Source organism: Rhinatrema bivittatum, chromosome 1 (genome assembly GCF_901001135.1).
Source record: "Rhinatrema bivittatum chromosome 1, aRhiBiv1.1, whole genome shotgun sequence".
NCBI lineage: Eukaryota > Metazoa > Chordata > Amphibia > Gymnophiona > Rhinatrematidae > Rhinatrema > Rhinatrema bivittatum.
Genome location: NC_042615.1, coordinates 700629503 through 700645660, shown reverse-complemented (window position 1 = coordinate 700645660; position 16158 = coordinate 700629503). Strand labels below are relative to the sequence as shown.

Genomic DNA, 16158 nt, shown 5'->3' with positions numbered 1-16158 from the left:
GAAAAGGGTAAATAGTGGAGTGCCTCAGGGATCTGTACTTGTACCAGTGCTTTTCAATATATAAATGATCTGGAAAGGAATACGATGAGTGAGGTTATCAAATTTGCAGATGATACAAAATTTTTCAGAGTAGTTAAATCACAAGTGGATTGTGATACATTACAGGAAGACCTTGCAAGACTGGAAGTTTGGGCATCCAAATGGCAGATGAAATTTAATGTGGACAAGTGCAAGGTGTTGCATATAGGGAAAAATAACCCTTGCTGTAGTTAAACGATGTTAGCTTCCATATTAGGAGCTACCACCCAGGAAAAAGATCTAGGCATCATAGTGGATAATACTTTAAAATCGGCTCAGTGTGCTGCGGCAGTCAAAAAAGCAAACAGAATGTTAGGAATTATTAGGAAGGGAATGGTTAATAAAACGGAAAATGTCATAATGCCTCTATATCGCTCCATGGTGAGACCGCACCTGGAATACTGTGTACAATTTTGGTCGCTACATCTCAAAAAAGATATAGTTGTGATGGAGAAGGTACAAAGAAGGGCAACCAAAATGATGAAGGGGATGGAACAGCTCCCCTATGAGGAAAGGCTGAAGAGGTTAGGGCTGTTCAGCTTGGAGAAGAGACGGCTGAGGGGGGGGGGATATGATAGAGGTCTTTAAGATCATGAGAGGTCTTGAACGAGTAGATGTGAATCGGTTATTTACACTTTCGAATAATAGAAGGACTAGGGGGCATTCCATGAAATTAGCAAGTAGCACATTTAAGACTAATCTGAGAAAATTCTTTTTCACTCAACGCACAATACAGCTCTGGAATTTGTTGCCAGAGGATGTGGTTAGTGCAGTTAGTGTAGCTGGGTTCAAAAAAGGTTTGGATAAGTTCTTGGAGGAGAAGTCTATTAATGGCTGCTAATGAAATTTACTTAGGGAGTAGCCACTGCTATTAATTGCATCAGTGGCAGGGGATCTTCTTAATGTTTGGGTACTTGCCAGGTTCTTGTGGCCTGGTTTGGCCTCTGTTGGAAACAGGATGCTGGGTTTGATGGACCCTTTGTCTGACCCAGCATGGCAATTTCTTATGTTCTTATGGCATAGGGGCCTAGCCAGAGGTCTGCTTTTGGCCGCAGGGAGGGTAATGGAGATAAAGGCAGATGACTCTTTCTTTCCCACGCCGCATGGACGGCAAGATGGCATGGCGGGTGCGGTGTGGGAGGACCACAAGGTATTAGATTTTCTGGCCTCAACAAGGGTGGTTGAAAGGGGCTTTGGGGAAGTTCCATGCTGCAGTCCTCCTCGGGGGAAGAAATATTGTTGCCATCTTGGAGATTCTGCCGAGCAGGGAGACTGTAAATGGTGGCCATTTTACAGGCTGATCCTGCGGTTCTGGGATCTGCTGGGGAGATTCCTGCTGCTTCTCCATCTTTAAATCCTGTCGGGGGGCTCAGAAGCTCCATAATAAAGCACAGAAAATTCTCATGGTCTGCACTGACGGTGCAGATGGCGTGATTGCTCTGGTTTCTCTGAAATAGAATAGGCCCAAGAGGTCATTTTTTATGGCTTCCAGGTTTATTCAAGTGAAGCAGCCTGTTTGGCGAGTTCCTGGATACGGGCTTAGTGACTGTGGTAGCTCGTAGTCCGGCGGGGAATCAAAAAGCCAGTTTAAAAAAAAAAAGAGAGAGAAATACTTGTTTATGGATTATGGCAGTTCTTCTGATTTCTCTGGCTACTGCCATTTTTCGTGGCACACTTGTAGGGAGCTGCCATGGTGCTGCCTCTGAAATGCAGTTGGTACATGGTCCTAAATGACACAGCGGCAGGCTCCTCCTTGGCCTGGTACTTGTTAAATTGTTGGCGCAGTAGGCAGTTACCTGTATTGCCTTAGCTGGGGCTTAATAAATCGTTGGCACAATAGGCCGTTGCTGCTATTGCCTTATCCTAAATCTCAGCCAGGGCGTTGGCAGCAAGAGATTGCTTTATGCTGATTTTGGCATATGCTAGGTCCTGAACCTAATTACTTGGTTTTTTTTTCGCAAGTGGGGCTTCCAGTATGTCTCTTCTTCTCTTTAGAGAAGAATTTCTGTTTGGTGAACTCCAGGAACATCTGGCTAAGCACTGAGGCAAGGACAATGAACATAATTTTGCCCAAGAATAAGCCCAAAGGGGATAAGGAAAAGTTCACTAGCAAGCGAAGCTACAGTGAAGTGAAGCAGTAGGGCTGGCAAGTTGCGGTCCTTTTCAAAGTTTCCTTCGGCCCACCCTGGTAACCTGTGATCAAGAGGTCAGAGGATGTAAAAGCGTACAGACTGTGAGGTTAGTCATAGCGACAGTACGCAAGAGGGGAAGTTCTTGGCATCTCTGGACTCGACAGAGGCATATCTGCATATAGCCATTAGGCCGGAGCACCAGGAGGTTTCTGCTGTTCATGATCCTAGGAGAAATATATTCAGTTTCAGGCCCTTCTTTTCGGATTTGCTATGGCTCCAAAATGATGGTGATGCTGTTGGTGACCCTCGGACAAGAAGGTGTGTTGGTGCATCCGTATCCGGACAAGTGGCTCATTTGATTGAAGTCAAGGACCTCTGTCGGCAGTCAGTGTGGCAGGTACTGTTGCAGTTAAGGTCTATCAGCTGGGTTATAAATCTAGTAAAGAGCCATCTTGTTCCCTCTCAAACCTTGAAGTATCTAGGGGTTCAGTTCAACACACAGGAGAGGGACAGGTTTTTCTCACAGAGGAGAGGATACTAAAGTTACAGGGCCAGATCATCGCCTGTTAGGGTGTTCGATACCCAGAGTCTGGGACTATTTACAAGTTCTAGGCTCTATGGCATCAACATTGGAACTGATGCCTTGAGTGCTTGCATATATGTGGCATCTTCATAGAGCTGTTATCTCCCGGTGGAATCCATTATCAGAGGGGTTTCATCTTCCCCTCCAGCACAAGAGGGAATGTAAAGACAGGTTTTTCTTGGTGGTTTATTCGTGCCAGTCTCGGGCGTGGTGTGGAATTGGAGGTCCCGGATTGGGTGATAGTCACCACTCATGCCAGCCTTTCTGGATGGGTGGTAGTGTGTCAGGATCAGTCAGTGCAGGGCCAGTAGTTGAAGAAGGAGGCATCATGGTTTATTAATCAGCTAGAGACGTGGTGGTGTTTTGTGTTGCTTGCCTTTCTGCCACACTTACATGACCATCCGGTGCGAGTTCTGTTGGACAATGCATCGAAGGTGGCCTACATCAACTAGCAGAGAGGAACCAAGAGTCGGGCAGTGACTCAGAGGCCCAGGAGTTGATTCTCTGGGGGACAAGTATTTGGAGCGGCTGGTGGTGACTCACATCTCTGGGGTGAACAATGTTCAGGCGGATTTTATCAGTCTGAGAAAACTAGACCCCGAAGAGTGGGGCCATCAAAAACGGCAATTCATCTCATTCACAACAAATGGAGTTGTCCCCATAGGGACTTAATGGCATCCAGACAAAACGCCAAAGCATCTTGTTTTTACAGCTGCTAGAGAGAACATGGGTCAGAAGGAATCGATGCTCTAGTTCTACCTTGGCCTCGAGGTATTCTTTTTTGTCTTTCTTTCCTCCATGGCCACTAGTGGACAAGGTGCTATAGTGGATAGAGAAACATCCAGGCAATGTGATTCTGGTGACTCCAGAGTGGCTGTGTTGACCATGGGTCACATATCTAGTCAACATGGTCATAGTTGGTTCGCTGAGGTTTAACCATCTGTCAAACCTTCTCTGCCAGAGTACAATTTTTTGGGTCAGGCAGCTCACTTCTGTCTTGTAGCTTGGTATTTGAGAGAAATCAGCTGAGACAGAAGGGATATTCTGAAGGAATTATTACCACCTTATTACAGGCCAGGCGACCTTCCACATCCTTGGCGTATGTAAGAATTTGGAGGATCTTTGAGTCCTGGTGTACTGTTAATGGACTGCAGCCTATTTAGGCTATGGTGTCGCATATTTTGGCCTTTCTGCAAGAGGGTTTGGTTAAGGGTCTGGCCTTTAACTCTCTGAGAGTGCAAGTAGCAGCCTTGGGCTGTCTTCAGGGTAAGGTGCAGGGATTTCCGCTGTCTGCACATCTGGATGTAATGCGTTTTCTTCGAGGACCAAAGAATTTGTGCCCTTCAGTGAAAAAGATCTGTCCCCCTTGAAGCCTTAATCTGGTTCTTAGAGGAATGTGTGAGGCTCCATTTGAACCATTGAAGAGGGCAACTATAAAGGACTTAGCTCTGAAGGTGGTTTTTCTGGTGGCTATTTGTTCAGCCAGGAGAACCTTGGAACTTTAGGCTTTGTTGTATTGAGATCCTTTTCTGTAGAGTCTGGGGTATCGTTACAAACGATACCTTCAGTTTTGCCAAAGGTTGTTTCGCTGTTCCATCTTAAGTCAAACTGCACAACTTCCGGCTTGTCCGGATTTGGATTTGTCGGTGCTTCACACGAAAGAAGTACAAGTTTTAGATGTAAGGCAGGCATTATTGAGGTATGTTAAGGTTAGTAATTTCCAGACAACGTGTCATCGCTTTGGGGTGTAGCGTGGTCCAAAGAAGGGATGTAAGGTGTCAAAAGCTAGGATGACTGAAAGTTGATTTGGTTTACCCTATATTTGTAAGGGTCGTCCTGTGTCTCAGGAGTTGAGTGCTGACTCGACTCATTCTCAGGCGACCTTTTGAGCCAAATCCCAACAGGTGTCCCCGAAAGAGATTTGCAGGGCGGCTACTTGGATGTCATTGCACACTTTCTCCAGACATTATCGGTTGGATCTCCGGGCTCCAGATTCCATAGGTTAGAGTGTTCTACATGCAGAACTCTCAAGGTCCCACTCGGTTTAATGGAACTTGGGTACATCCTGGGAGTCTGAACTGATCTGGGGTACGAACACAAAAGGAAAATTGGTTCTTACCTGCTAATTTTCATTCCTGGAATACCACAGTCTAGAGACCGACCCACTGGAGAGGGCGAGTCCGCTCGCACTGATAATTTGAATATAATGCAGAATTGTTCCCAATTTCAATGCTGTTCTGCTTTGGTTTCTTGGAACAAATTTCCATTATTATTATTTATTTATTTATTTATTTATTTTTTTTTTTTTTTTGCAACTTCACCTTCCTCCTGGTGCTGGTTGGAGTTTTAGATTCAAGATTCTTAGTATTGGTTATCAGTTATCATCTTGAATTGGGTACACATCAGTACTGAGGGACTGAAGGTAGCATACTAGGTTATATGGCAGTGTCAGTGAAACTTTTCTCTGTTTCCATCTGCTGGCAAGGAGGCAAAACCCAAGCATCTGGAATGATCTGTGGTATTCCAGGAATGAAAATTAGCAAGTAAGAACCAATTTTCCTTTTTTTTTTTTTACAGTTTTTATGATGAAGCAGACATGAAATAATGCGTCTTTCTTCCCTTCCTGTATAGCTGCCAACATCTTATCATCCAGCTCTAGGAGAGGACAGAAGGGCACGCTGGTGGGGTATTCCCCCGAGGGCACGCCTCTGTATAACTTCATGGGAGACGCCCTGCAGCGGACTTCACCTTCCTTACCAAGATTTATTAAAGATTCTCTGAAACAAATCCTTGAAGAGTCCGACTCGCGGAACATTTTCTACTTTCTGTGCCTAAATCTGGTAAGTAGATCTGTAGAATTATTAAAGTTTAGTACACAAGGATAGAGAAGTCATTGCAAACTAAGGCCTTTTCCCTATTCTGTGTAAACCAGGTGCTACCTTATGGAGATAGCTTTCAGACTGTATTGGGACAGAGTTCAGGTGTACTTTTTACTCTTGGATTTTGCACCAGATTTCAAAGAGGAAGTAGATATGTACTTTGGAAGTAATTTTCAAAAGGATTTATATGCGTAAATGAAAATTGCTTTGAGAATTCCTTTGAGAATACCTTTGAGAATTCACTCCATAGGGTTGAATTTTAAAAAGTTTTTATGCACGTAAATGGACTTTTCTGATCCCTTACCAATGTGTTTTTCCCTTTTTGTACCAGCACTAGGGACTTGCAGCTTTTTAGACCATCCCTAAAAGTTTCCTTCTCCTAAGACTGGGATTGGTCAGCTTGTCCCTATATCTTGCGGCTGAGCACATGCAGAAAGCAGAGAGCTGAGCAGGAGTTAGGAGTTGGGTACACATCATGGCCTAGCAAGGGCCTAGCTGTGATCCCTTGCTAGGCCCTCCCTGGCCTAGAGAAGAAAAGGGAAAGAGAATCTGAGGGTATTGCTTGCCCTATGCCCATTTGAAGTGAGGTGGCTTCTGCACCTACCTGGAGAAAAGAAGTTTTTTGAGAGAAACTGTTTTTTGCAATATTGGAAATTTATGGATTTTGCCTTCTGAGGAGTTTTGAGAGACCTGGCCTTTTTTCCAGAAGCTCACTTTCACTAACCCAGGGGTGTGGGTGTTAAGTTTGTCCCTACCCCTTAGGGATTACTGGCTCAGAACCCAACCAAGTGAGAATGAGCACTGTGAACTTTTTGTGTAGATTCCTGCACTTTATCTTTTGACTGGACTGTGCAGTTATTTTTGTTACAGTAAATTTTATTTGAACACCATATGCAGGGTGCTACCTTTCTTTATCCTGAAGGAAGGTAACCATCCCTGTGAGCCAATGAACAGTGAGTACTAACTGGGAAAGTAAAGAGACTGAAAGTGGATCCCCGGTTCTCCTGCGTGCTATGGGCCCCCCTCCCCCAGTCGAGAGAATGCATGCACTGGGATTGAAAGGACTAGTGTTAGAGAAACTGGGTCAGCCATGGGAGTATGTGTGTCCTGTGCACCAATCCTCTCTACACTGATAAAGGGGGATAGACTATGCTATATGCTACTTTTACGCATATAACTCCTTTTGAAAATTACCTCCTTTGCCTTTGACACTTACTATGGGTACAAAGTAACAGTGGACATTTACACCGGCTTTGTGTGAGTATTTTTCCCCATGCAAAATAATGCACACAGAGCTGAAAATGCAAAACATCCCGGGGCTCACCTCCTCTAAATGCGTCTAAAAGTACGCATATTGTAAAGTAGCGCATGTATTTTCAGCTATATTTGGGGAAGGCACTTTTGAACAGCTAATTCAGACATAAATCATTATTTACCCGCATACATGACTTTGAAAATTGCCTTCTTAATAGTAAGCCAAAGAACCTTGGACATAAAGCTCACACAGACCATTTATTATCATTTAGTGTTATCGCACTTTCTTGGGCAAGTAGTGTCATTTATAGATGAATATCCAGCATTCTTAACCGCAGTCATTCCTAACTGAGCAAAAGGTTTTATTTGTTACATTTACATTGTACCTTGTCAAAGTTAGATTAATATATTATGTTAATTTTTTCATATCACTTCTCTGCTCCAAGTTGTACTTATCCCTGTTTTAGTGTAACTGTAATTGTTTTTTGGTTCAACACATGTTATTTACTTTGTTCTCTATACCTTTCATCACTCCCATGTTTATTGTAAACCGGCATGATGTGACACTCTCACGAATGCCGGTATAGAAAAAACTAAAATAAATAAATAAATAAATCTAGTAAAGGTTGTTACATTTTCCGATGTATTAATGCTTTTTTATGAATTATTAGATATGTATATGTGTGCGGGTGTCAATGTATGTGTGGTAACATTGCATAGTGCAGAAATAACAGAAAAATTACAACCATTATTCTGCTTATATTCTGTGTGGAATCAACTTTCCACTAATTTAATTCTTTATAACAGAGGTTTCCTAGCGTGTAGCCAGATGGACTCAGGACCAATGGGTATAGTGGTCTTCTGCTAGCAGATGGGAGACAGAGTCAGATTTCAAAGCTGACGTCACTCTAAATATACCTCTGCAGTAACCTCAGCTCTTCAGTATCTCTCCGTCTCCTAGCAGATGCGGACACTATCCCACACACTAGAATAGTGTTAAGAATTACAGCAAAGAAGAAACAAAATTTACCTTAAAGAAGATCGAGCCCCGCTCTCCTGCGGTGATACCTAAGGGTCCCTCCCCCAGTCGAGAATTCCTCAGGTGATCTCCAATATCCCTCAGAGGTGTACCTTGGTCCAGCAGCCAGTTCCCGGCATGGACTTAGCCCCCAGGGTGTATTCGATGGGGGGGGAAAGGCTGATGTGCACGGAACAGGAGAGGGACCTTGGGGTGATAGTGTCTAATGATATGAAGTCTGCGAAACAATGCGACAAGGCAATAGCAAATGCCAGAAGAATGCTGGGCTGCATAGAGAGAGGAATATCGAGTAAGAAAAGGGAAGTGATTATTCCCTTGTACAGGTCCTTGGTGAGGCCTCACCTGGAGTACTGTGTTCAGTTCTGGAGACCGTATCTACAAAAAGACAAAGACAAGATGGAAGCGGTACAGAGAAGGGCGACCAGGAAGGTGGAGGATCTTCATCGGATGACGTACGAGGAGAGATTGAAGAATCTAAATATGTACACCCTGGAGGAAAGGAGGAGCAGAGGTGATATGATACAGACTTTCAGATACTTGAAAGGTTTTAATGATCCAAAGACAACGACAAACCTTTTCCGTAAGAAAAAAATCAGCAGAACCAGGGGTCACGATTTGAAGCTCCAGGGAGGAAGTTTCAGAACCAATGTCAGGAAGTATTTCTTTACGGAGAGGGTGGTGGATGCCTGGAATGCCCTTCCGGAGGAAGTGGTGAAGACCAGAACTGTGAAGGACTTCAAAGGGGCGTGGGATAAACACTGTGGATCCATAAAGTCAAGAGGCCGCCAATGAAGAGTGGGAGACTCACCAGAATGATGGCTACTGCCTGGAGACAATACCCTTATTCAATAAACATACACATGGTTACTGTGACTCCAACATCGATCTAATCTTCAACAGCAAGAGGAAATGTGGAAAAAAGGATTTGCACTCACAAAGAGGGGAGTAGCTGGCTTGTTACGGCGGTTACTACCCCAAACCAAATAAGCCTGATACTTCACTTTCAATGCATATTCAGCATAGTTCTCTGCTTCAACGGCAGGGGAGAAGAAAAACTGATACTTCACACATCCAGCAGAGCTCTCTGCTTCAACGGCAGGGGAGAAGAAAAAAGGGTTCGCACTCACAAAGCGGGGAGTAGCTGGCTTGTTACGGCGGTTACTACCCCAAACCAAATGTGCCTGATACTTCACTTTTGATGCATATCCAGCATGGCTCTCTGCTTCAACGGCATGGGAGAAAGACTGATACATCACGCATTTCCAGCATAGCTCTCTGCTTCAACGGCAGGGGAGAAGAAGAAAAACTGATACTTCACGCATATCCAGCATGGCTCTCTGCTTCAACGGCAGGAGAGAAGAAAAACTGATACTTCACGCATATCCAGCATAGCTTTCTGCTTCAACGGCAGGGGAGAAAAAAAACTGATACTTCACGCATATCCAGCATAGCTCCCTGCTTCAACGGCAGGGGAGAAGAAAAACAACCAATAAGGGCTGTATAACATAGTCTGGGTAAAACAAATAAGCATGGGTGTAGCTTGCTTATTGCTGCGGTTACTACCCCTAACTAATCAAGCTAGATATTTCACTTGGATGCAGCTCCATCACTGCTCTCTATATTAATGGTGGGGGTGGAAGGGAAATAGAACCAAGAGCTAAGAGAAACAGATAAGTATGAGAGAAAAAATGTGTGAAGCTTGCTGGGCAGACTAGATGGGCCGTTTGGTCTTCTTCTGCCGTCATTTCTATGTTTCTATGAAAGGCAGCGGGTGCAGAACCGAGCGAGGCGGTGAAAGTAATTCCCTCACCCCCCACAGCTGGAGACTGTCCGGCACACGATCAGTAAGGGCCGAGACAAGTAAGAAAAAATCTTTAATTTCCTAACATGTAGCAGATGGACTCAGGACCAATGGGTATAGTGTACTCCTGATAGCAGTTGGAGACTGATCAGATTTCAATCTGACATCAGCCCTAGTACATATTAGAGATGTGAATCGGAACCAGAATCAGATCCGATTTCAGTTCCGATTCACATCTCTAGTACATATACCCCTGCAGGAAGTGCAGCTCTTCAGTATTTTCCGTCTCCATAGCAGTTCGGGACTCTATGCACGCTAGCACAACGTTAGAGTAATTTAACAAAGAAAACCAAAACAAGAAGAAACTTTACCTCTACAGACGAGCCCCGCTCTCCTGCGGGTAACACCTATTGGGTCCCTCCCCAGTTGAGAATTCCCGAGGTGATTTCCGCGATCCCTCGGAGGTAAGCCTCGGTCCGGTGGCTGTCCCTCGGCGGGGACCTAGCCCCCATCATCGGGTGAGGCTGAGAGGCAACGGGTGCAACTTTCAGCGTGGCGGTGAAGGTATTTTCCCTCTTCCCCCGCAGCTGGAGACCGCCCGGAACGAGACCGGGAAGCACCGAGACAAGGTAAGGTAGAAATCTATTTAAAAGTCTCCGGTCTCCAAAGTTCGAGGAGTCGCACAGGTCGCCAGCCGGGACCAGTGCCACCGGGTTGATCTGCCTTAACAGGGCTAGATCCCGGTCAGATCCGAGGGTCCTCCCACGTGGAGACCCTCCGAGGTCGTTGCCATATTGTCCGCGTGGTCGCCGTCACCATCTTGATCTGTTCGCCATCCCAATCCGTGCTCACAAATACCTTGTGCACACAACGTCGCGCGCCCAAGAACCATGCGCACAAGCGATGCACATAGCCACGCGCTTACTGTGCCGGGCGCATAACTTCGATCTGTGCACACAACGGTGCGTACTAATCCTACGCGTACAACTTCGACGCACCGGAGCGCATAACTGTATTTTATGCGCACAAGCCATGGCATCACCGGAAAAGAAGCTCAAGGCTCAGGGCCTCTGCCCAGCATGCACATTAGAGCTGCACAGCATGAGGAGGCCATGGCCCTGTGTATACAGTGTGAGGAAGCCCTGGGGGATCCAGCCCATGGCCCTCCCCAGCCGGTACCGGGTTCCAGCTTCTCTAACAGTACGCTGGACCTAGCATCTACCAGCAGGACCCTGGAGGGTCTACCAGCAGGACCCTGGAGGGTCCTGACGCCTTCCGGTTGAGAACACTGGCAGTCTCCAGCTACTATCAATCGGTCAGGGTAATCCTGTTCATTTAATCGATCGGTCAGTTACACATATATCCATAAAGCTTTTGCAAGGAAGATTACTGAATTGCTGCACTTCCTGCGGGGGTATATGTACCCGTGCTGACGTCAGATCCGTCTCCAACTGCTAGCACGAGCACACTATACCCACTTGTTTTGAGTCCATCTGCATACACTAAGGAAAACGAGATTATCAGGTAAGTAATCTCTACAATGGTCCATCTAGTCTGCCCAGCAAATTCCCAAGGTAGTAACTGCCGCTCCGTGCAGGTTTAGCTTTTTTTATTTATTCCCATCCTCGAGCCTTTTAGGGATCCATAGTGTTTATCCCATGCCCCTTTGAAATCCTTCACAGTTTTAGTCTTCACAATTTCCTTCGGAATGAGGAAACTGGACCACCAGCTTTCAGAGTCCCTCACTCCTAGCCTGCATAAAGGATCACCATTCACCTGCTAGACTGTCTCAACTAGGGGGATGGTCCAACCAGAAACATGACAATCCCTGGGAGAAAAACATATCTATTCTAATATTTTACTTTTTTTTTTTTTTTTTTTAACACCCTAGACTGCAGGTTTAACACCTCTGCCATCTGCTAGAGACAGAGAAATACTAAGGGACTGCAGGTTGCTCACTAGGTTAAGTAGCTGTGTCAGTAAAGCTTTTTTCTTCTCTGTCTCCATCTGCGGGTAGGGAGGCCAAACCCAGGGTCTGGACTGATCTGTGTTACTTCAGGAATGAAAATTAGTAGGTTAGAACCAATTATCCTATGTAGGATTAAGACCAGACAAGGAAGCAACAGAGCTTTAGAAAGCGAAGTTGCATACCTGTAACAGGTATTCTCCTAGGACAGCAGGATGTTAGTCCTCACAAGTGGGTGACATCATCCGAAGGAGCCCAACATGGAAACTTATGTCAAAGTTTCTAGAAATTTTGACTGGCACACTGAGCATGCCACTATCATCCACACATCCACGTGGGGTCTGTCTTCAGTCTCTTAAGCAGATCACGAAAAAATATAACAAACCAGGGGTGGCGGGCGGGAAGGCCCACACACACTGAGCTTCTTGAGCAGTCCACAGACGTTGGGTGCGGAGGCCCTCTATATGGGCACCCCAGCCCAGGTGGGATGCATATGTGGTAAGCACAACCTGGAGTGGGGTAACCTGAAAGGGCACCTCCTGCTCCAGATTGGATGGAGACCTCCACCAAGCCAGGGAAGCCCTGAGAGAGGGGAAATCCTGGTGCAGATCTGAAGGCCCTGGGTGACCTGCCGCCGTTGGGAGCGTAGGGTCCACTGGGCTCAACGCATATGCGGGCAGGCAAATGGGATGACATTGACTGTGATGGCCATGTTCCTCAGAAACTGCAGCATACGCCGCTCAGAGACCTGCCGGTGGTGTTGGACCTCCTCCGCTAGGGTTAGCAGTGTGTGCGCCCTGTATCGCATCCAACATGGCTCCCATGAAATCCAGCTGTGACGATGGACAGAGATTGGATTTTGGGTAGTTGATTAGGGACCACGCCGCCCCTGCTTGCATACTGCGCTTGATCAGCCAGTCATCCAGGTATGGAAAGACCCAGATTCCCAGCTGGTGCAGATAGGCACCGACCATGGCCAAACACTTCGTGAAGACCTGGGGCGCAGAAGCCAGGCCAAATGGAAGCACACGGTACTGAAACTGTTGACGGCCCACCACAAAGCGAAGATACCTCCTGCGACAGGGGAGTAAAATCCCCGTCCCTACTGCTCCTGAGGGACAGGTTCCACTGCTCTTGCCACTAGAAGGGCCGAGAGCTTCCCTTGGAGCACTTCTGAGTGCGAGACCGGATCCCAGTGTGGGCACGGGGGAGAATTCGGTGGAACAGCCATGAGATTCAACCTGTAGCCATGACGGATGATGGACAAGGCCCACTGATCTAAAGTCACGGCTGGCCACCGGTCCGCAAGGAAGCACAGCCTACCCCCGACCAATGGGTCCTCCAGTACCGGAAGCGGCAACTAGCTTATGCTCCCTCGCATCCAGTCAAAACCACTTAGCAGGGCTAACCTGAGACACTGGCTGAGGCCTAGGGCCCCGCTGTTGTCGAGATCTGGCGCTGGTCTGTTGTGGCCAAGAGTGAGGGGCAGGAGGGTAGTACTTGTGCGGTCTGTAGAATGGCCTCCGCGACCTTGGCCAGGAGGACTTCGTAGAAGACGCTGGCAAAGCTGAGGTACCAGCCAATAACTGCTGGAGGGTCTCATGGTGATCCTTCAGCTGTGCGACCGCCTCCTTGACCTTGTCACCAAACAGGTTATCCCCAGTGCAAGGGAAGTCAGCTAGCCAGTCTTGCACGTCTTGATGAAGGTTTGAGACATGAAGCCAGGCAAAACGCCGAGCAGAAATGCCGGCTGCTGCAACTCAGTCCGCCATCTCAAATGTTGTACTTAGCATGCACTTCATGCTTCCCTCACTCAAGGCCCTGCTGGACAAAAGCCATAAGGGCCTCCTGCGGCTGCTGCACCAGGCCGTCTGCAACCTCCTGGACTTCCAGAAATTACGGGTATATTGGGTCATATACAAAAGGTAGGTGGTGATACGAGCCACCAGCATGGAGCCGTGAAACACTCTCTGATCCATAGGAGCCCATGCTCTGTTGTCCTTCCAGGAGGAGCTGAGGCATGGGTCTTCGACCTCTTTGCCTTCTTCCATGCAGATTCAACTACCACTGACTGGTGGGGGAGTTGGCACTTCTCAAATCGCCCAGTCTGCTGTACAAGATACATCCCATCAGCCTTCGATTTCACCGGGGCCACAGAGAAAAGATGCTCCCAGAGCCGAAAAAGCAGCTCTCTGAAGATCTCGTGAACAGGTACTGCAACAACCTCCTTTGGGGCATCCACGAGCTGGAGAATCTCCAGCATCTTATGGTGGGCATCTTCCTCCATCATAAGTTGGAAGGGAATGGCTTCAGCCATCACCCAGACAAACCCCACAAAGGTCAAGTACTCCAGCGGAGAACAGCAGCACTCCGAGAGGGAAGGATCTGACAGAAGACCATTGGAATTCACTGATGAAGCGTCAGAGGTGTGTCTCCCCCCCCCCCCCTTCCCCCGGGTCATACAGGCTCTCAGGAGATGGGGGCTGGGAAGCACTGGGTGCATCCCTGGGTAGGGGCATCGAGGGACCCAAAGGCTCCAGCCCTGGTCCTGACAGCACCGGGCATGGGATAAGGGGACCCCGTGGCACGGAGGGCATCAACGGGCCCTTGGAAGAGTCCCCCATGAGGGCCAGCTTTAGATGCCTTGCGTTTCTTGCCCGATGGCCCACTGAGGAATCGTGGGATGCCAGCAATAACTGGGTCAGAAGGACACAGAGGAGGACCTCAAGACGGTCCAGCAATAACTCCAGCCCTGGCACTATAGGCGGCATCGATGCGGGCACTGGCATCGGGGAAGGTGCCGGCCTAGGTAGTGGGAGCACCGGTTCCCTGTCGCACAAAGCACGTTCCACCACCAAGTGCACCTGACGTTCCAACTCTGCCTCAAAAGCCTCTGATGAAAGGGCACGCTGAGGGGGAGGGGAGAGGCCAACTCCTCCTTGGGGTGCTGAGGAGAGACCATGTCCAGCACCATAACCGGTGTGGATGGCCTCGGGCTAATGGATTGAGGGAGGATAGTTGCTTCAGGGGCAAGGCAACAAGTGCTACAGCCAGCCCGAGCCCGGCACTGTGTGCAGAAAGAGACCAGTGACGGTGCTTCTGAAACCTCCCACGGTGCTCGGCCCAGTCTTTCCCCAGCGCCGAGGAGGATGATCCTGAAGTCCGTGACCTGGAGGAGACTGAGACTGGGTAATCCCTGGAGCCTTTTACCATCGAAGGCCTCGGGGGAGGAATGGGTCACTGAAGGATCCCCTCGGTCCTTAGGTGTCAATGACCTTGATGCTGGAGTGGAGGGAGTCTGACTTTCCCGAACCAAAAACCTTCTCCATCTTGTCCAGCCTGACCCGACAGCCTTTTGGGGTCATTTGAGCGCACAATTCACAGCCCCAAACATCTTGCGATTCCTCCAGGCAAAGGATGCACACATTGTGTGGACCCGTCAGGGGGCAATGGGGGCACCGACGGAAACCTGAGGCTGCCTTGAGGCTCACTGGAGACCGCAAAAGCCACAACAGCTGGCAGACATGGGAGAAGAACGAAAATATACTTACTGACCGAAAAGGAAGTGGGAACTGAAGAAAGACCCAGAAAGGGAAGAAAAAAGCAAAAAACTCACTTTTTAAGAAGTTTCCCGAGAAAAAGAGCATGAGCTCCACCTCCGCGAGATGGTAGCTCCGCGGAAAAGAAAGGACTGGAGAGAGACCCCGCGTGGATGCGTGGATATTGGCATCCTTAGTGTGCCAGACGGTTTCTAGAAAATTTCACATAAGTTTTCCGTGTCAGGCTCCATCGGATGACTACCATCCTGCTTGTCCTAGGATGACTACCACCCTGCTTGTCCTAGGATATTTTTTTCCCCAAATGTATTTAAGTAATAGCGGGTAGACAGCCCACATTAATATCAAGAAAACCTGAGACTAGAGAGCTACAATTATTACAAACCTTGATCTTTTTAATGTTAAAATCTGAAGCTTGCCTCAGTGAGACTATGAAGTGCTGGGATACTCAAAGCACTGTGCCAGCCAGTCTGAATGCAGGCTTCTGACCTCAGCCATCCAGGCCATTCCCGTGAAGCTGTGTCTCCCACACAGTTGTCACGTTCTGCCACCAACATTTAAAAATCAGAATCCAGCCTAAACGAGGAACACACTAGCACATAACACTTTTGTCTTGAGTTATGCAACAGTGGTTCAGGATTCAGGCGTGTGGTTTGGTGGCACACTTCTCTTTCATTTCAGGATGAAAATCTGATGTCTGAACTGGTGAGGGTGGAACAAATGTATTTGCAAGTAAACGAAATATGTGTTTAGAGCAAGGAGAAGTGAACATCTCATGATGCCTGGTTTCCTTCTTTGGTACAGAAATTTGCATATGGTTATAACTGCTGACCAATGGTTGGGCAGCTTTCAAAGTGCTCTGACCTGCC

The 16158-nt window shown here is 47.6% G+C and overlaps 1 protein-coding gene across 1 annotated transcript in view; it reads left to right on the top strand.

The window, feature by feature from the left end:
• The window catches only part of LOC115075448 (zinc transporter 5), a 160921-nt gene that overhangs the window by 75177 nt on the left and 69586 nt on the right, over positions 1-16158 (top strand). The window contains exon 10 of the mRNA XM_029575825.1: positions 5425-5633. Within this exon, the coding sequence (XP_029431685.1) occupies positions 5425-5633 (209 nt within the window). The remainder of the gene's footprint in view (positions 1-5424; positions 5634-16158) is intronic.